The sequence below is a fragment of the Podarcis filfolensis genome, assembly GCF_964270895.1.
Source record: "Podarcis filfolensis genome assembly, chromosome: 2".
Classification (NCBI taxonomy): domain Eukaryota; kingdom Metazoa; phylum Chordata; class Lepidosauria; order Squamata; family Lacertidae; genus Podarcis; species Podarcis filfolensis.
Window position 1 is genome coordinate 73,192,405 of NC_139605.1, and position 20,452 is coordinate 73,212,856.

Sequence of the window (20,452 nt, forward strand, 5' to 3'; positions counted from 1 at the left end):
AGCTTTGTAAAAACAAAACAAAACAAAACAAGAGAATGGTCACATTCTTTTCCAGCACTTACTCTGACTAGAGCAGGTAGCTAAAAATCTCCATCTCCTGACCTAATGAATACATACTGAGAAAACCAGGAAGAGCCTCATACTTGTCCGGCCATTTTTCGTACCTTCTAAGGTGGTCCACCTCACACTTCAAGAAGTTGAACCAAGCGCAGAAAATGGACCGCAATGCTTAATGAATAATGGAAGCAAGCTTGCAGTGGAATAGTTGACAGAAGCTGGGGGTGTTTGGCTAAAGTGTTTTCCCTGTTCATGGAGGGCACATTCCTCTTACTTTAGAGATAGGGTCAGAATTTATGATTGAGTAACTGGTCACACTACAAGTTTTGTGAGGAAGATCATTAGTGTCAGGTGAACAAGTTCAGGAGTGTGCTACGTTTCTTCAGCTGGCTGCCTCACCTTCGCACAAGCAAACATATAACCAATCCCTCTTAAATTTAGCCCGAAGAGCTATTGGTAAGCATTGCTCAACTTATTTTTTGAGTGATTAATAAGCATGACACGGGGTGGGGGTGGGGAACATGTCTGTTCACGGATGACCTAGTTTGCTGTTCCCTCACTACAGCTGTATTTTCTGATACAAAGAATTAAGCCTTCAAAATAATTTCTCATCGGCTGATTATGTAGTCCTTCGGATTAAGTAACACTGTCCTTCCAGATCCCAGGAGTGATGTCAACCAGGACAAGCATTAATCCTCATTAGCAATGTACCTATCTGCACTCAAGTAGTGCTTCCTGTGGGATGCCCGTTTGCCAGACAGCCTGTTTCATAACAAAGCCTTGCTGCTTCCTTCTCATCTCTTCCTAGATCTATGAAATCAAAGCCACACCCATCCTGTCAGTTACATTTTGTTTATTAAAAAACAAAACAAAAAACAGCCTCTCAAAACTCACTCCAAGGCAGTCCAGCATTGCAGGTTTGACATTTATATTACTAGTGAATACAGGTAGCCAAGTCAACCTTAAGTGGGAAGCTTGTGTCAATCTGTAGTGTTCTTCAGGAACCTGTTTTGTGATTTGGTCTTTCTTTCTTTCTTTCCCACAAACATCTATAAAACTTCAAGTGAGGTAACAATACAGCTCTAGTGCAGTTTAGTGCTTTGCTGCAGGGACTATTAACTCTTTTCTTTTTTAAATTTTTTGACAGTTCCTCAGCTGGTAACATGTATCCTCCCTCTCCTACAAGATCTTCTTTTCACCTGGAAGGGTGTCTCTTGGGACCTCAAATTCCTCTTAAATCTCAGTGCTGGGTCCCTATTTGTCCTAAATCCCATGTATGTTAGTTAGTGCCCCAGAAGCTCTCTTTGGGTGCCCAGATTGTATGAGAAAAGATTTATTTGGGGGGGGGGCAGGAAGTGATTAGTGTTTTTGGAAGATATCCTGCAAGTTTTGGAATTCTCCAGCACTGTACAGAAATTCAGAATTTATTTATTTTTAAACACCTTTGATGTTACCCATTCAAAGCAACCAAGAAAGCTGAAATGTGCAACACTGTTTTGGAGGGGTCACCTTCTGTCAGCTTGTCTATGCTGAGCCACCACAGGAACTGCAAAGAAAGAAAAAAGTTGTAGGCACCAGGGGGAGGCAAGCATCGCTTTTCTCCAGGACTTGCAGCCAGTACTTCAGATAAATGGAAAAAAGCATTTCCCCCATGTGGCAGAAGCGTTAAAAACTTAACATTCGTTGGGGCCAACTCAAACAAGACTGGGGCTTGATGCTCAGTGAACTTGCACTGTACCAGGAGCTTTCAGGGACAGTCTGGCCAGACCTACAAATTACATAAGCAGCAGCTGCAGAGAGGGGTTTAGGTGAGAGAGGAGTTTGCCCCAAGAAGGAGAGGCTGGTTCCTGAAATGAGGCCTCTGTGAGAGATATTTTGGGATAGCAGTCAACTCAAGAGAATTTGCACATATTTTTCTTCTTCAGTCACATTAAAGGATTTCAACACATCTAAATCTCATCATCTTTCAAAAGCAGAGGAAAAAAAGAAAGTCAGACTAACGCCTTGTTGTTTTAATGTTTTCAAACAGATTTGCAGCACAGTCTAGTTCTTCTATTTTCTAATCACTACCTATCAAATTCCTCCTAATCCTTTCCCTTACTGATGTTAAGAATAACACTTTTAGTAAGAATGTTCTCTAAAGCTTCTTCACTGACCCCCCACCTTCCAATCCCACCATTAAATCTGAGTAAAAATTGCCATCCAACACCACTTAATCTCAGGCTACCCAAGTGTCTCAAATACATTTTCTATTGTTCCTTCCCACCCTTCATAATTCTTGCAATTGTACTTTCCTGCATCTCCATTCCTCATTCACTAAGAGAGGGGTATGCCTGACACAGAGGCCTTAGTTTCCAGGCCTAGGTTTGGAACAAGAGGCAAGTTCTTTTTTTAACAGCGGTGTTGCTTTGCTACTTAAAAATGCATGCTGTCTCAAACGTATTTGCTACTTCCTCATTTTAAAAAGTCATTGCTCATTGCTCAAATCAAGAATGTAAAAAACAGACTGGACAACTAAGAAAGGAAGTATAGTTCTCAGACCGGTACAAAAGAAAATGGAGGTCAGATGTCAACATTCATCTGAGTCAGTCATCATAATTGGCACCATAGCACACAGACTTCCACTTCCTGTTAACCCACACAAACACACACAGAAGAGGATGAATGGAATAACCCAACCACTTCACAATCTTGTAACACCTTTCATTATAGTATCTCAAAAGTGTTAAGTGAGCATTAATTAAGCTGATGAAGCAGCCAGACCAATACGGTTATCCTTACTTTAAAAGTTTGGCATAAGAAGAAGCAAAAGCCAAGTTATTTGCCCAAGGTCTGCCAGTCATACCATTAGGAAAGCAATACAGGAGACAAATGCTATCATTTCTTTCAAGCCATTAAATCACACTCCCTCAACTAGAACAACTGACACTCACTTTAAACCAGCAATTTTCAAACAGTGTTAAAGGAATTCTTTAGTGTTGCAGAAGCGTCTCAGGGGTTCTTCACCCCAGAAATTAGTGGTGCTGGATAAGCCACCCTAAAAATTAGCTTGCCTACTATTACTGATTCCCACCCCCTGCAACGCGCAGCAGCATGAGACAGTAGTGAATGTTCTAGGGCATATTCTCCATTTACACAGGTGACACCAGGGAGCAATGTGCCCTAGAATCCTCCAAGAGAGACATGTAATGGTTCTTTGGTCGACAAGCCATCATGGAAAGTTTGCAAACTACTACCACAAGATACCAGGCTGCATTCACAGGAACCAAAACGGAGATTCATGCAAGAAGAAAAGGCGGCCCACATCCCATGATCTAAAATCATTCTGCCTCATACCCTGTGTTTATTGTGCAAAAGCACAAGCTCATTGGAGGAGATGGTCTAGGAAGAAGTCTGGCACTGGCCTCCTTCATGAACACTGCACCATACCTGCAATCTCTTCCCCAATACTTTTATTTGTAACACATAACAGTGATTTTATAGCAATGCATCAGTACAGTTATCTTGCCTGATAACTTCTTTCTGCAAAAGCCAAAAGTAGCTACTTCATGATTAGTGTCAGTTGCTACCTAATCTTATCCCATATTTTCTGCACACATTCTCCCCTCCCCCTTTGCACAAATTGCTGCATTTTTAAAAATATGCGCAGCAGAGGCGTACCAAGGCTCATTGCACCCTTAGCTAGGAGCTGTATCGGTGCCCCCCCATCCCCTGCACTCTTGGCAAGGAGACGTATTGGTGTCCGCCCACCCCATCCCTTGTGCCCTTGCCAGAGGAGTCTGTGCATCTCACACAGCTGTCCAGAGCAGCAGAGGAGAGGCCCAGGGAGTGTGCGGTTGGCCAGGCAGGCTCCAAGCCATTCCTAGTCAGAGTGGAGAGGTGCAATTTTTGTACCCCCCTGGGCCTGGCTCCTTGGCAAGGGCCAACCCGGCCAACCTCAAAAATCTTAACTGTATAAGTTTGCAGAACTAGATGTTCATTTATTCCATCTCACACAAAAACGAAGTTGCTGCAGAGGAACCTACTATCACCATGCATCCTCAACTGTAACCTAATGACAAACACACTGAAGGAACTAATTACTTAAAAGATGTGCATGGAATAAACACTAGATTTTTAAACAGCTATGCAAGGACCTGTTGTGCTCTTTATTCTCTTTGCTATGACAATTCTTGACTGAGTTATTTACTTGCAGCCGCAGATTTGCACACAATCTGCACCAACTAAACTACTTTGCAATGGACCATTGGCTTTCTCTTTTTAAAAATACAGTGGCTGCTAGGTCACTCACAATTATGTAACTAGCAGCAACAAGGTGCTCCTAATACCAAAAAGAGCTGTGGCGCTATCTCATCTTATGCCATTCTCACAACAACTCTGCAAATTTTGCTACCACCCCACTGTGTAGCTATCAATTAGTTGCGGCATACACTCGGCTAATTACTTCATTCCTCCTTAATTGACAAATGTATGGAAAGACTCTTTAAGTCACTTCTGCAGAGTATTAATTAGGTCAAAAACTACGTGGCTATTTTCTCACCAGTTATACTATTACAATAACAACAGCCAGCAGTTAGGCTACAGAACTGGGTTAACTATGAAATAGGTTATTTGATTTATGGTGCATCAGCAAGATGACGCAGGGTAGGCCGTTAAAAATTACAAGGAGTGCCTACTGATGGCTCTGAACCTGCCACCAATCCTGCCCAGGAAATGCCAAAGGCATTTAACACTTACAGCTGTATTTCCCTAACCACGTGAGTCACTCACTTAGTGGGACAGGGTACCTGTTTGCGACTGTCAACTTCGCAAAAATCCAAATGTGGAACATTGACCTCATTTCCTTTATCTGTCCCTTGGAGTCAGAGTGCTCATCATCATCCTTGTGGGTTTTTTTCTTACATGTCAATGGAAAATAATAGCTCTGAAGGAAAAAGTTTCCTTTGGAACATGCTCACAAATACGTTTTTAGAAACCTTCAATCAAAATCTTTCACTTTGATCCTTTCAAAATTTGGGTATTTAATCTCAGCTCTGGGGCAATTAGAAAAAACAGGAATATTTAATAGGAGAGCTTTCTTTCTACTAGGGATGGGAGGGGCGGTATTCCAAAGTGGGTTCACTAGTCGAAACTTGTAAGGAAAAAAAAGGATAGCTGACCCTCATGGGATCCCTGAGACCCCAGCAGTTGCATTTCTAACTATTTGGAGTTATTATCTGTTGCTGTTGTTGTTATTTTTAAATAAAACAAATGAATAGTTTTTGTTTTTAAAAAACAGCCCTTAGAGCACTTTGTAAAATTGCAGGTAGTTTGATAGTAGGATTGTGTGCAGATTTAGAAAAGGAAAAACAAATTAATATGGAAATGGGACAGAACAGACACACAAAAGCAAGGCATACTGAACTCTGACTGATCCGGTCATCCTACTTTCTACCCTCAGAGAACCAGGATTTAGGTTTGGTCAATGTCTGGATAAGAGATTACTTGGGAACCCTATGCACACCACTCTGCGTTTCCTGGAAGAAAAGTTAGATTTAAGTGTAACAACAAAAGAATAAATTCTTTTAACAAAGCCCTACTGAAATATCTGTCAATTTCTACCTCCCCTTAGTAAGGCATACAGGCTACCATTTCAGAGATTTATCAGTGGATACCACTTCTGGCAAGGATGCATTAATGTCCCCCAATGTATGTTCGCTCCAGAGAGGACTGATCCTTTAAACACACTCCACGCAATCACACATAAAATGGATATGTGAAGTGCCTGCTGCTGCTACTCAGCTTCCTTCACCCCGCAAGCACCAAAATTTATCTGGGTAGAAGAAGATGGAGGCACCAAGGGTCAGGGGGTTCACTGAAGAGGTAGAGGCCAAGTGATGGTCACCATCACTTACTTTCTCCTGTCCCATATAAATTTGTTGGCTTTGGGTGAGTAGGACACAGAAAGGGGAGCTCAACCAATACCTACCAGCAAATAGCCTACTTTTAACAGTTCTACTCTTTTAAAGGAGTTCACATACTGGACACTTAATCCCCATTCTGAAAGCTGGATAAATGCTAGTCAACCAGAATAGTATTGCAGCAGAGCCAGGGGTTGAACAACTGGAGCCCTAGTGCATCTCTCTACCATATCCTTTCAGATACAAACTACTAGGTGCTTATAGAAATAATCTTATCTTAAAAGTTACTAATGGAGTTGAAACCCATTCAAGGACATGCACAATGGAGAGAAGGGAAATCATGCCATAAGTAAACTTTAATTTTTACTGCAATAAGAAAATGGGGCAAACATAATAATTCTGCAGGGGCTCATGCTCAAAAGCATACTATCTCAACATTGTTGGTAGAGTTATGCCCCATGCTTCCTGTGATGGGATGGTGAGCTGCTTGTGCGTAAAATCCTGATCCCTCAGAGTTTGGCTAAGTTCCCAAACCTCTGTCTGTGATGGAGCTCCTTAAGCATGGCTCCATCAATCGCTCGTTGAATCGGACAGTGGGCGTTTACGGAACTTCTTCCAGCATAAAAGCTCCTTGACGGAAACGCGTCTTCTGGACTCTCGGCGCGACAGTTTCCGCCGAGGAGTGGGTGTGCCTACGGGAGGTCCTGAAACCTCTCCACTGTTCCCGCTTGAAGTATCTCTGAGCTCTCCCTCCGACTCACTTTCCCTTGTAACTCCACTTCTCCCCCTGCTGGTCCCCTCCTCCGCTGAGTGGTCTCTCTCACCCTCCATGAGCCCTTTCACCTCCTTCGTCTCAGATGACAGTTCCCTGACATCCACCTCCCCTCTAGGGCCCCCTTCACCCCCTTCCCTCCCCTCCTCTGCGGGAGGCGAGGGAGCAAAACCCCTGAAGGAACCTCCCTCATCTTCCGAAGTTTCGAACACTTCCCTCCACCTTTTGCTGTTCCCGGTTTCCAAGTACTCCTCCTCCTCGGAGTCTGTACCATCTTCCAACTCCGATTCCCTGAATCCCTCCAGTTCCTCCTCATCGTCGGTGGTGCCAAAGTACTCCCTCCGGAACCTCGCTACTGGTTGAGGTTTCCTGGGGAACCTTTGGTGGAACGTTTCGATCAAGACCTCGTCATGGACCTCCTCTGCCTTCACCCAGGTGTTTTCCGACTCCGGTTCCCCTTCCCACGCGACCAAATACTCCACCTGATTACCCTTCCACCTGGAGTCGATGATTTCCGCCACATAGTTGCGGCTTTCCCTTTCTTCTATGGCTGGCCCCCGTGTGGATACCCCTTCACCTTCCCCCCTGTATGGTGACAGTAATGACCTGTGGAATACTGGGTGCAGTTTCATGTGGTTCGGTAACCGGAGTCTGAAAGCCACTGGGTTGACCTGTTGGATGACCTCAAATGGTCCCAATCTTTTGGGTCTCAATTTCTTGCAACTACCCTTGAACGGCAACCCTTGGGTTGATAGCCAGACCCGACTCCCCACCCTAATTGTTTCACCTTCCCTTCTGCTCTTGTCTGCCTGCCTCTTATATTCTTCTTTGGCCCTTTCTAAGTTGTGTTGGAGTTGACGATGGATCGCTTCCATTTCTTCTACAAACAGTTCAGCGGCCAGAACACTCCATCTCTCTCCTCCTTCCCCTGGAAACGCCCTGGGGTGGCACCCATAATTAGCCAAAAAGGGGCTCATCCCGGTGGACACATTCTCTGCATTATTGTAAGCAAATTCCGCTAGTGCCAACTTTTCGACCCAATCGTTTTCTCTGTCATTGACATAACACCTCAGGTATTGTTGAAGGATACCGTTTGCCCTCTCCGCCTGCCCATTGGTCTCAGGGTGCCTGGCAGTCGAAAAGTTGACCTCTACGTGCAACAAGCTCATAAGCTTCCTCCAGAATCTGGACGTGAACTGTTTCCCTCTGTCGGAAACCAGCCTCAAGGGGGCGCCATGCAGCCTAAAAATATGTTCTACAAACAATTTTGCTGTCTCTTCCGCCGTGACTGCATGTGAGCAAGCTACAAAGTGACCCATCTTAGTTAACTGGTCTACTACGACTAGTATGGCGGTTTTCCCCTGGGATTTGGGCAGATCAGTCATAAAATCTATCGACACCGCCTCCCACGGTCGTTCTGGTGTGGGTAACGGTTCTAAATACCCCACTGGTGCCTGCCTTTCTCCTTTGGCTCTCTGGCATTGGTCACACCTTCTCACATACTCCCGTACATCCTCCCTCACCTTGGGCCACCAAAACTCCCTGGTCACCAACCACATGGTCTTGTGTTGCCCAAAATGCCCCGCTGTGGGATTGTCGTGCAGCTGTTTGAGTACTCTCCCCCTCAATTCCCCTTCTGGTATATATAGCGCCCCTTTGTAATACAATGCCCCGTTTCTTTCTTCAAAACCTCCGGGGTCTTCTCCCTCTCCCCTTAAACCTCTGAGCTTATCCTGGGCGTACTCATCATTTACCGTTCCCTCTACCAGTTCTCTTTGCCCCACCCAGGCCGCACCACACACCCAGTGGTCCTCTGGGATAATATGTCTCTCTTCTGGCGCTCCCTCCCCCTCCAAATATTCCGGTTTGCGAGAGAGAGCGTCCGCTCTGATGTTTTCTGGACCTGGCACATAGCAGATTTCAAAATGGAATTTGGAGAACTCCTGGGCCCATCTCACTTGTCGTTGGTTGAGCACTCGTGCCGTTCTCCAATACTCCAAATTCTTGTGGTCCGTACATACTTGTACCTTATGCTGTGCACCAATTAGTAAGTGTCTCCATCTCCGGAACGCTTCGTGAATGGCGAGTAGTTCTCGGTCATATACCGTGTAGTTCCTCTCGGATTTGTTCAGCTTACGCGAAAAGAAGGCACACGGTCTCCATTCCGACTTATTGCTCCCTGGCTGAAGTAGCACCGCCCCCACCGCGCGGTCTGAGGCATCAGTTTCCACTCTCATGGGTTTTTGTAAATCCACATGCAGGAGCTGTTCTTCCGAAGCGAATGCCTTTTTCAATTCCTCAAAAGCGTGCTCCGCCTCCGCCGTCCAAACGAATTTCTTCTTGCTGCTCAGACAGTCCGTGATGGGAGCCGTTAAGTGGGCAAAGTTCTTGATGAATTTACGGTAAAAGTTCCCAAACCCTAAGAACCTTTGCACATCTTTTTTCGTTTTCGGTGTCTTCCATTCCAGCACCGCCTGTACCTTGCCTGGATCCATGGCTAATCCCTTGTCTGATAGGCGGTACCCCAGGAATTCCACCTCCTTGGCGTGGAACTGACACTTCTCCAATTTCACCCACAACTGGTTTGCTTGCAGCTGGCTCAGCACTTCCCTGACATCCTTTACATGCTGCTCCTCATTCTCTGAATATATCAGCACGTCATCGAGAAAGGCCACGCAATTCTTGTAGAGCAAAGGTCCCAGTACAGGGTTCATGAGCGATTGAAAACAGGCGGAGCCTGCTTGTAATCCAAAGGGCATAACGAGATATTCGAAAGCCCCTAGGGGGGTGAACATCGTTGTCTTCCATTCATCCCCCTTCTTTATTCGTATCAGGTTGTACGCTCCTCTCAGGTCCAGTTTCGTGAATATCTTTCCCTTCCTCACCCTGGTCAAAATGTCATCAATTCTGGGCATGGGGAAAGTCACTGGTTCTGACACGGCATTCAGCCGTCGGTAGTCCACGATCAATCTCGGTTTATCCGTGTTTTTTTTGTCCACAAAAAACACTGGGCTGCCCCCCACCGCTCTGGACTCTCTGATGAAACCTCTCTTCAGGTTTTTGTCAATAAACTCCCTCAACTCCTGCATTTCCCTGTCTGACATGGCGTACAGCTTGCCCACGGGGAGCTGGGCCCCAGGGACCAGGTTAATTTGGCAGTCAAAGTCTCTATGCGGTGGTAGTTTATCTGCTTCCCTTTCGCTGAAGACCTTGCTCAGGTCAGCGTATTGTTTGGGCACCTTCCCTTTGTCCGCCACTTCCATCCCTGCTAGGGAGGCTTTTGCCCCTTCTGGCACCTTTCCCTCTTTGCAGTGTTCCAAGCAATGTGCTGACCCAAAGGAGACCACTCTCTGATGCCAGCCCACTAGCGGGTCATGCAACGCTAGCCAGCTCATTCCCAAAATGACTGGCGCCCCTCCCAGGGTGGCTACATTGAACGCTATCCTTTCAGTGTGCCTTGCCACCCTCATAACCATTGGGACGGTCTGTAGGCTAACTTCTCCCCCCAACAGCTCCCTCCCATCGATAGTGGTGACCTGCAGGGGGTTGCTTAAAGGGAGTGTCTGTATCTGGTGTTCAGCTGCAAACTCCTTGCTCATAAAATTACAGGAGCTGCCTGAGTCCAACAGCGCCTTGGTCTTTAGTGGGTATCCGTTTGCCAGCTCTAGCAGCACCTCTATTACTAGAGCTGGTCTTGGAGGTTCCGGAGTGGGCACTTTTACTGCTCCTTGGCCTGTCTGCAGTGCCCTGACAGCGGCAGACAGGCGGTGGCTTTTACTGGCTCCTGGACTTCCTCCTCCTTCCCCCCAACAGCTCCCGCCATCCCTTGCCATTCCTTTCTTTGTGGGCAGACTCTGGCAAAGTGACCTGGCTGCTGGCAGAGGTAACATTTCTTGGCGCTCTTTCCCTCCTTCTTCCTCCCTTCACTGGGATTTGAAACTGCGCGCGCGCGCGCTGTTCCAACTTCCATCGGCTCTCCGGGCGGGAAACTGGGTTCTGGAATCTCTGGAATGCGGAAATCCCTCCAACGCTCTCCTTTCCCCTCCTGCTTCTCCAAGGCTCTTGCCTCCTGGCGCGCTCCAATGGTCAGCGCTGATTTGGTCAGCTGGTCCATAGACTCCGCCCTGGGCGCCCGGGAAAGTTCGTCTTTCACCGCCGAAGAAAGCCCCTCTTCAAAGAGCATTTGAATGGGTTCCGCCGATAGGTCCCACCCCAATTTATGTATCAACATTGTAAACTCAGTCCAGTACTCACGAACCGATCGGCTCCCCTGTTTGCAAGCCATCAATTGTCTGCGCACCAGTCCCTGTTCAATCTCGCTGGAAAACATCAAATCCATGGCGCGAAAAAACTTCCTCGCGTCCTTCAGCATGTCACTATTCCCTGCCATCAGGGGCCGGACCCAGTCTCTCGCCCCCCCTTCGAGATGGCCAATCACAAACGCCACTCGCGATGCCTCATCGGGAAAGTCGTTAAACTGCAGTTCAAGAGCATACTGCATCTCTGTCCTAAAGGCTTGGTAGTTCCTGGGGTCCCCCCCAAACTTCTGCACCATTCCTGGCATCTTTCTTGCTAGTGTAACGCCTTTTGCCTTTTCTGCATCCTGCGCCCTCCTTTCTTCTAGCCTCGCCGTTTGCATTGCTAGCTGGAGTTCCAAAACTCTGCACCTTTCTTCCAGAGTTGGACCTTCTCCAGCTCCTGCTGCTCCTCCGGCTCCAGCTGGGTTGCTCATGATGCCTCTCTGCACAAGCTGCTTTCAGGGACTGTCCGATTGCTGTGATGGGATGGTGAGCTGCTTGTGCGTAAAATCCTGATCCCTCAGAGTTTGGCTAAGTTCCCAAACCTCTGTCTGTGATGGAGCTCCTTAAGCATGGCTCCATCAATCGCTCGTTGAATCGGACAGTGGGCGTTTACCGAACTTCTTCCAGCATAAAAGCTCCTTGACGGAAACGCGTCTTCTGGACTCTCGGCGCGACAGTTTCCGCCGAGGAGTGGGTGTGCCTACGGGAGGTCCTGAAACCTCTCCACTGTTCCCGCTTGAAGTATCTCTGAGCTCTCCCTCCGACTCACTTTCCCTTGTAACTCCACTTCTCCCCCTGCTGGTCCCCTCCTCCGCTGAGTGGTCTCTCTCACCCTCCATGAGCCCTTTCACCTCCTTCGTCTCAGATGACAGTTCCCTGACACTTCCTACAGTGGATGCAGATAATATGTGGCTGCTAAGATCAGTACCAGTGAAGTGAGCAAAAGCAGACTCCAGATCAAATAGCATGGGTTCTAGCAGATCTCAACCCTACTCCAAAAATTCTGTGGGCCATACCAAAATCTGCCAGGTTTTATTTAGTTATATTTAGAACATTTCTTATCCCATTTTTCAGCTCAAAGGCTCTCAGTGCTGTTAACAAAGAAGCTTTGTTTTGAGAAGTGGTATCCTAGCATCCTTCTTCGAGACTTTTGGAATCCCTGCTGCACATTTACCTGGGGCTGAAACATTTTTCATGCTTGTTCTACTTAAGAAGCCTTATACATCTCCACAATACTTTTGACCTTTCTGCACAAAGCCTGCTGCATTTGTACATTGTGTTTTAACCCTTGTGGGCCAATCCACATTCACAAGAATATCTAAGCACCAGATAACGTTAAATTATTGGGGGAGGGCAGGCATCACACCAGGTAAAATTGAGATTCAGGCAATATAATTTCCAAGGAAATCCATTGCTTGGGGCCAGGAAAACAGAATTCCATGTGTGGAGTTTACAAATGACTAGCATTCAACAATCAGTGGCCTATACATGCCTCTGGCTTAAACCTCTGGATCTCGCAATAGCGTAGCTATTCCCACATTACCACACTTCACAACAGTGTTGCTTTGGGGGAATGTCTTCTTTGATTGCTCAATAACAAACACGCCAAAGGAGTCGCAATATAATAGCCAGTACCGGGAAAGCAGGTTGAGTTTCCTCAGTGCACAACTGCATAATAATTTGAACTATGAACAAGCCTAACTTTTTGATTAGCGATATGAAAGAAAAATTTGCCTGGGGAAGATTACACAGTTGCGAAAGGCAGAGCAGAAAGCCTGCAGGGTAACAATACTAGGCCAAGTAACGATCTATCCTTACTGTTTTCTACAAGTGCCTTACTATTAGCCAAGCTTCAGAATACTTTCGTGATATCAGTCACTGTGCTTTCTCCTTTCTTCCTACAGATGTGAGACACGGAATGAGTTGGGGGATTGGCATGTGTTGCTCCCAAGGCTGATATTCCAAACTACAATATACTCGTTAGTCTTTCCAGTTTTCATTCCAGTTGCAAAAAGATCATATGTACCAATAAAATGCCAAGGTTTCCTAGAGGGACATGCAGTAAAATGTGCCCAGCGACAACTACAATAGATTTGCCAAATTCCTAGGCTGCCTTTTTGTCTCGGAGCCGAATTACCAGATGCCAAGCTCAGCCTCACACTTACTTTCAACTGCCTTCAAAACATATCCAATGCAGTTTGTTACATTATATGCTGGAACTTCATTAAACTGGGACTAAGAATAGGGTGGGACGCGGGTGGCGCTGTGGGTTAAACCACAGAGCCTAAGACGTGCCAATCAGAAAGTCGGTGGTTCAAATCCCCGCGACGGGGTGAGCTCCAGTTGCTCGGTCCCTGCTCCTGCCAACCTAGCAGTTCGAAAGCACGTCCAAGTACAAGTAGATAAATAGGTACCGCTCCGGCAGGAAAGTAAGCGGCGTTTCAGTGCGCTGCTCTGGTTCGCCAGAAGTGGCTTAGTCATGCTGGCCACGTGACCCGGAAGCTGTATGCCGGCTCCCCCGGCCAATAAAGCGAGATGAGCGCTGCAACCCCAGAGTCAGCCACGACTGGACCTAATGGTCAGGGGTCCCTTTACCTTTACTTAAAAACCAAAAAGGAGTATCGCCTCTGAAACACACTATTATACAAATACAAAATAAAAATAAAATGCAGTATTTATTTGGAAATCAGAAAAACATACAGTACAGCACCTTCTTCCTGTATTTATTTCAGCCATAATCAAGCCCCAAATGAGTAGGATCTCTCAGAGGCTTGACATCACAGTTTATCCCTTCAAGTGCTCTTTTCTAGGAAAATTCATCAATGCCTAATAGCCAAAGAATTATGTGTCACGGGAAACAAAGTGAACTCATCATGATAAGGACTGGATGCCAGTGAGTAACGTGTTACCCATGATGGATTCATTTATGTTAAATGTCACTGATGGAACCTGATTTTGGTTTTGTAGGAAGAGAACTTGAAGGTGGAAGTCAACAAATTAAAGTCTAAAGAACTAACATGATTTGGGGTTTAGTTTTTGTTTGGGTTAAAAAAAATACATATTTCAAATAATTTATTACAATATGTATGTTACTGCAGAACAGCCACATTTGGCAGTATTCTATAACCCATGATCAACATCAAAACTATATTCCCAATTCCCAGCCCCCAGATATATTGAAGAAGGACCTAATAGGACAGAAGTGCTCTTCTGTTTTCAGCCTATCTATCCTTGTCAACCAGAATATATTATTTTGTACTCCAGTGTTTCTCTCAGTTTTTCAACATGATTGATTGATAATTCAGTTTCAATAAGCCTGTACTGTCCCCAGATATGTTGACCCTCAAAATATATCCAACAAGACTAAGGTCATCTGTTAAGTAAAATAATCTACATTGAATTAACTGTCAAACCCTGCTTCAGAATACCAAACTCCAGCACTTCTGATTCAACTTCAGGTCTGATGTTTTCCTCCCTCCTTCTGAATTTCAGAAAATATCACACACCCCTCCAGATAGACAACAAGTTTGTGTCAGCAACACACATCTTTATCAGACAATGGGTTTGCCTAATCCAGGAGTTAGCAACCGTTTTGAACCAGTAGGCACCTGTTGAATTTTGAGAAAGTAGTGTGGGCAACAGTCACAAAATGGCTGCCATGGGGGCATGGCATAAGACAAAATTAGGGAGTACAGTGGTACCTTGGTTTAAGAACAGCTTAGCTTATGAACAACTTTGATTAAGAATGATGCAAAACCGGAAGTAGGTGTTTTGGTTTGTGAACTTTGCCTTGGAAGCAGAACATGTTCCGCTTCCTGTTGAGTGTGTTCCATTTGTAAATTGAGTCCCCCGTTGCTATAGGAAAGCACGTCTAGGTTTAAGAATGCTTTGGTTTAAGAACGGACTTCTGGAACGGATTAAGTTCGTAAACCAAGGTACCACTGTACATAAGAAAAGCCTGCTAGATAAGGTCAATGGCCCATCTAGTCCAGCATCCTGCTCTCACAGTGACTGAACAGATGCCTGTGGGAAACCAGCAACTGGGATTCAAGCACAAGAGCACTCTCCTCTTCTGTGGTTTCCAGCAACTGATACCATCATCGGAGCTTATCCATTCCCTGGATAACCTCAGGCTTACCATGTCAGGTAAGTACTGCTTGTCCCCCGTCGGCAAAAATCTACCTGGACATCATTTTTGCAGCCCGATTCTTGGATGTATGGCAGCCCTACCTTAACACAGTTTTAGATATAACATAACCGCAAACTGAATTATTATTTAACCGATCACTTTTTAACATGAGGGAAATTGCCAACAGCAATAGTTTGTACTTACATTTCAGTGGCTATGAATCCAGTAAGCTCAGACAGGAAGAGAAACAATATGAAGAAACAGCAGCAGACAGAAACTAGAAAAGACACATATGGAGACAAGTTAGTTAATTGTATTGTATTGTATTGTATTGTACTATACTATATTATATTATATAGTGGTACTACGGGTTAAGCACTTAATTCGTTCCGGAGGTCCGTTCTCAACCTGGAACTATTCTTAACCTGAAGCAGCACTTTAGCTAATGGGGCCTCCTGCTGCCGCCGTGCCGCCGGAGCATGATTTCTGCTCTCATCCTGAAGCAAAGTTCTTTACCCGAGGTACTATTTCTGGGTTAGCGGAGTCTGTAACCTGAAGCGTATGTAACCCAAGGTACCACTGTATTAGTTGTACCCTGCCCATCTGACTGGGTTGACCCAGCCACTCTAGAAGGCTAATTTAATTTAAACACCCCAGACAGTATTTGACAGTATTTCTACACACACATGTATATGCACACCTGAACTCCAAAATGACCTACCTACCTATCTACCTATCTATCTAATTTATATCACACCTTTCCTCCAAAACTTGAGGTGGTATACATGGGTTCCCTTCTTCCCCATTTTAAATTATCACAACAACCCTGTGAGTTAGGCTAGGCTGAAAGATAGCAATTTAGACCAAAACGTCATGATGAGAATTATGGCTGAACAGGATATCCTGCCTTACAGATCATCCACTATACTCACTGTGTGATATCCAATTAAGTCATACTCAGGCCACTGATTTCAACAGGTCTGCTGTGAGGATGGCAAACACTGGATATCATCCGCTGGCTTCATTTTTATTTCTTTTGCCTTCATCTGTCTCTCTAACGCTTCAACTCAGAAAAAAGGGGCAACTTACCAAATTCTTACTGGTGGTGTTTCTGCATTAACATAGGATAAACCACAGATATTGCCTACATGTTCGCTTCAGTGAAGGCAAGTCTACATGCATTATTGTTCTCATTAGGTCTTCCTAACGATAAGAACGAAACAAAAACTTTTCGTCGTTGTTGGAGCTCTGGTACCCTAGTTTACGGTATCATATATTTTTTAAAAAAAAATTTTTTTAATGCTTTTTGTTGCTGCTGCTGTCTAGAACCACTGCTGTTACTACTAAATGAGAGAGAAACAGTTTATCTCTCCCCCCTCCCCCCGCCTGCAGTCCCACACAGGGAAGGGGCAATGTGATTTTAAAGATGAAAGGAGTCCTTTCCACTTTCTCTCTCACAACTCAAGACACGCCTACTGTCCACATAGTCAGTCTGCCAGGCACCCTCCCTGATTAACAATAGTTTACTGGCTGGCTGTTGAGCTGCCAGGCACCCAAAGGGAGGAAGGTTGTGGCTGCTCTGGCAGTGAAGGAATGCCCAGGGAAGAAAAGGACAATGAAAATAACTAGTTGCCTTGTCCCTGGCTGGGGAAAAGATGGGTCAAGCAGCCCTCCTCAACCAAGAAGCTTTATTTCACCCATTGTCTCTGCCAGCAACTGCTGTTCCATTAGGCTAATTTATCTCTTCATATTTTTTTAGTTGAGAATCTGTACATCACGCCTTCATCAAAACAATTTCAGGATGGCTTGCAACCCCATGTTTCTCAATTTGATCCTTTTACATGGTTTTGGAGTATTTTATGGATTGTGACTTGCCAATATTTTTATTGATTATAATTTGGTAATTCTTTATTGTAACTGTTAAGTGTAAACTGTTTAATTATTGTTCGCTGATATTTAATTTTACTCTTTACTATTATATTCTAATGCATTATTGACTACTGCTTTATTTGATATGTTGTTTATTAGAAAGTTATTTGAAAGTTGCTATTAGATGTGAAATCTTTGCTGTCTGTTTGGTTGTTTCTTCAACTTGTAAACAGCCTTGTGTATGATAATATAGAAAGGCGGCAAACAAATTAAAAGTGAAATGAAAATGAAATAATAAAAACAAACATACTAGAATCCAAAATTAAAGCATGTAAAAAACACTAGGGCTTATTACAGGAACCATCATGCATTTAAAATACTGTATTTTTTGCTCTATAAGACTCACTTTTCCCCTCCTAAAAAGTAAGGGGAACTGTGTGTGCGTCTTATGGAGCGAATGCAGGCTGCGCAGCTATCCCATAAGCCAGAACAGCAAGAGGGATTGCTGCTTTCGCTGCGCAGCGATCCCTCTTGCTGTTCTGGCTTCTTGGATTCAGACTATTTTTTTTCTTGTTTTCCTCCTCCAAAAACTAGGTGCGTCTTATGGTCTGGTGCGTCTTATAGAGCGAAAAATACGGTACATCAAACACCAATGTACTGCAGTTGTTAAATGGTCAGGGAAAATAAAATGGGGTTTGCCTGGCACCTAGATGGTAACAAATAAGGTATCAAGTGATCTGCTTTGGAGGAGTTCTAGAAACAGGGCACCCCAGTCAAGAATGTCCTCCCCCTTGTCACCAGTCACCTCACCATCAGTGGCAGAGGCATTCAAGGGGCAGAGAGCCTCAGAAGATTGCTTGTATCACTAACAAGTTGATATGGAAGTAGGTGTCTCATTAGGTACTAGAGTCCCAAGACATATAAGTTAATATCAGCACCTTGAAACCAGTAGTCTACTAGTCAAGTCACCAGCCTCTGCTCTGTAGGAGATACAATTGCAATAGTAGGAGGAGAGACAATTGCCACTGCAGCGGTGGTGGGTTTCTTTCTGTGACAGATGTTTTACATTTTTTTTACAAGTGTGATAAACCAGTACAGAAAGGAGAACACAGGAATGCAGCAGTTTGTGAGGAGCTGTCTAGTTCCTCTGTGGCACCCAAGAGAACAAATGGTTTCAATAGCAGGCAAAAAAGTATACAGTGGTACCTCGGGTTAAGAACTTAATTCGTTCTGGAGGTCCGTTCTCCACCTGACACTGTTCTTAACCTGAAGTACCACTTTAGCTAATGGAGCCTCCTGCTGCTGCCATGCCGCTGCTGCACAATTTCTGTTCTCATCCTGAAGCAAAGTTCTTAACCTGAGGTACTATTTCTGGGTTAGCGGAGTCTGTAACCTGAAACGTCTGTAACCTGAAACGTCTGTAACCCGAGGTACCACTGTAGTGTGAAAGCACATTTATACTAATCAATAGTTTATTTTATTACGAAGTTGGCTTGCTGAGAGCACCTTTGCACTTCCCTTGGCAACTCATTGTGCCTCATATGTGCTATTTTTGCCATAAAATGGAGTGCTGTACACCCATGGTGATTTCTGGGACTCTTGCATATACCACAGTTCACCACAAACGAGACATCACGCAGGTCACCACAACTCTGATTAAATCGTATCACTTTCAAATTTTAATTTAATAAAATCTCTGCTGAGGAAGAAACCACAATTCTCTGGTTTTCGGACAGGTTTTGAAATATTATTGGATATCCCTGCCAGAAAGTACTTCACGTTCTTCAAAAGCAGTCTCTAAAAAGCAATAACCTGCCCTGAGGGAGGGAAGCCGCAAGTGTTAAGGGTGTAACTAAAAGGGGCAGGGTTGGTATTTACTGATGAATTAAAGCAAACATTCTCTACATTCTGACTCCATGCTGAATCACCACGGAAAAAGCAGGCAAGAAATGCCACAAAACGATAGACTAATAGTATTGGGAGGAGGGCTTAAGGAGAGGGTGACCCTATTTGTTTGTTCTTCAGTCACGATGACAGGGCATTCCACCATTCAGCCAATCCCCATAGGCAGGGCCTCTTTCTCTAAACTTTGCTCTGTGTATCATCACAGTGCTGTTAGCTTGGAAATGACAGGACAAATCTGGGAAAAAATAATGGACACAGCCATTTGTCCAAATGAACTATGCCAGGTTTACTTCTAATGATGCCTGCCAAAAAGAAATCTCTCTTACAGAGCTAAAGGACAATACAGAAACTTTCTCCTGCAATATATATTTGTTTACTATGATACATAGTCCAATTTCTATATTTATCTTAATTTATTGACAGTTTTAACTGAATTTGGATTATGTTATAGAAACCACAGCAAATGGGCAATGTCTTATAATTAGGTCCTATTTGTAGACTTTTAAAATTGTGCAGATGACATATATGTGATTTTGTAATTTACACTTAAATTAAAAATATTTTAAAACATCTTTATTAGATGTATATACGGCAAATATTTAAATATGTATTGAAACCACATACACAATGATACCAACCAAGAGAAGGGGTTTAAAGCACCCCTAAAGATACAGGTGATTAAAGTCACCTCCTGTCTGTTTGTCACCTGTGTGCAGTTCAGGAATTAAAGATCTGCATCTAAAGCAAATTCTGATCTTGGGCTCTCAAGACCCATGAAGGGAGCTGAATGGTTAAAGCAGTGTCTCTAAGCACTATGTCCAACCCTGTCCTGCTGCCATTTGACTTTCCCACAGCAGGGCTCATGCTGGTCACCTCTGCTTGGAAGACTGAAGGAGGACAGAGTGGGAGAGATGGTTGCAGAAAAAGTAAGCACTTTGGCTAAATGTTCTCCCCTCCACCCTTTGTGTTTTCACTCAGTTCATGTTCATTCTGCTTGGCCTGCAGACAGAGAAAGAGAAAGCATACCAGCACAACCCCTGGGTGAGTCATGTGTCAGTGGAGGAAGGTGGCTTAGAGGGGGAAACACTGTCTAAATCAATCCACTCCCCCATCCAGTCTTTCCTCCAGGGTTGGTTTCAGGTTAGAAGAACATGGTCATCAAAGAGCCATCTAGCCAACTAATCTGTTTTGCGTCAGCAACCAACCCGATGGCTCTGGAAAATTTACAAGGACATGAAGGTAGCAGGCTTCTTCTGTTGTTTATTCCCAGCACCTAGCATTCAGAGATAGAAAAATGGAAGCTCCAATCTGTCACAGTTAGTAGCCATGCTGAATAGACCAACTCCCTATGAATTCAATAGGCCTTCCTGGATGCCTGCGGTGTCTCCTCTCTCATTCTTTCCCCCCGGAAATTAGGTTTGAAGTAAGTATTCTGTTGTAGTCAATAGAAGAGGTTGAGGTATGTGCTTCGTTGTGGTACATGCACCCCCCAGGAAAGTTTCTCCAAATGTGACCAGAG

General features: G+C 44.7%; 1 protein-coding gene across 2 annotated transcripts in view; it reads right to left on the bottom strand.

Annotated features, from left to right (window-relative positions):
* The window catches only part of ERGIC1 (endoplasmic reticulum-golgi intermediate compartment 1), an 83,561-nt gene that overhangs the window by 27,200 nt on the left and 35,909 nt on the right, over positions 1–20,452 (bottom strand). For both annotated transcript variants that reach the window (XR_014543130.1, XM_083594233.1), the window contains exon 3: positions 15,364–15,436. Coding sequence is in view for 1 of the 2 variants with exons in the window: in XM_083594233.1 (XP_083450359.1) it covers positions 15,364–15,436 (73 nt within the window). In the remaining variant the exon portion in view is untranslated. The remainder of the gene's footprint in view (positions 1–15,363; positions 15,437–20,452) is intronic.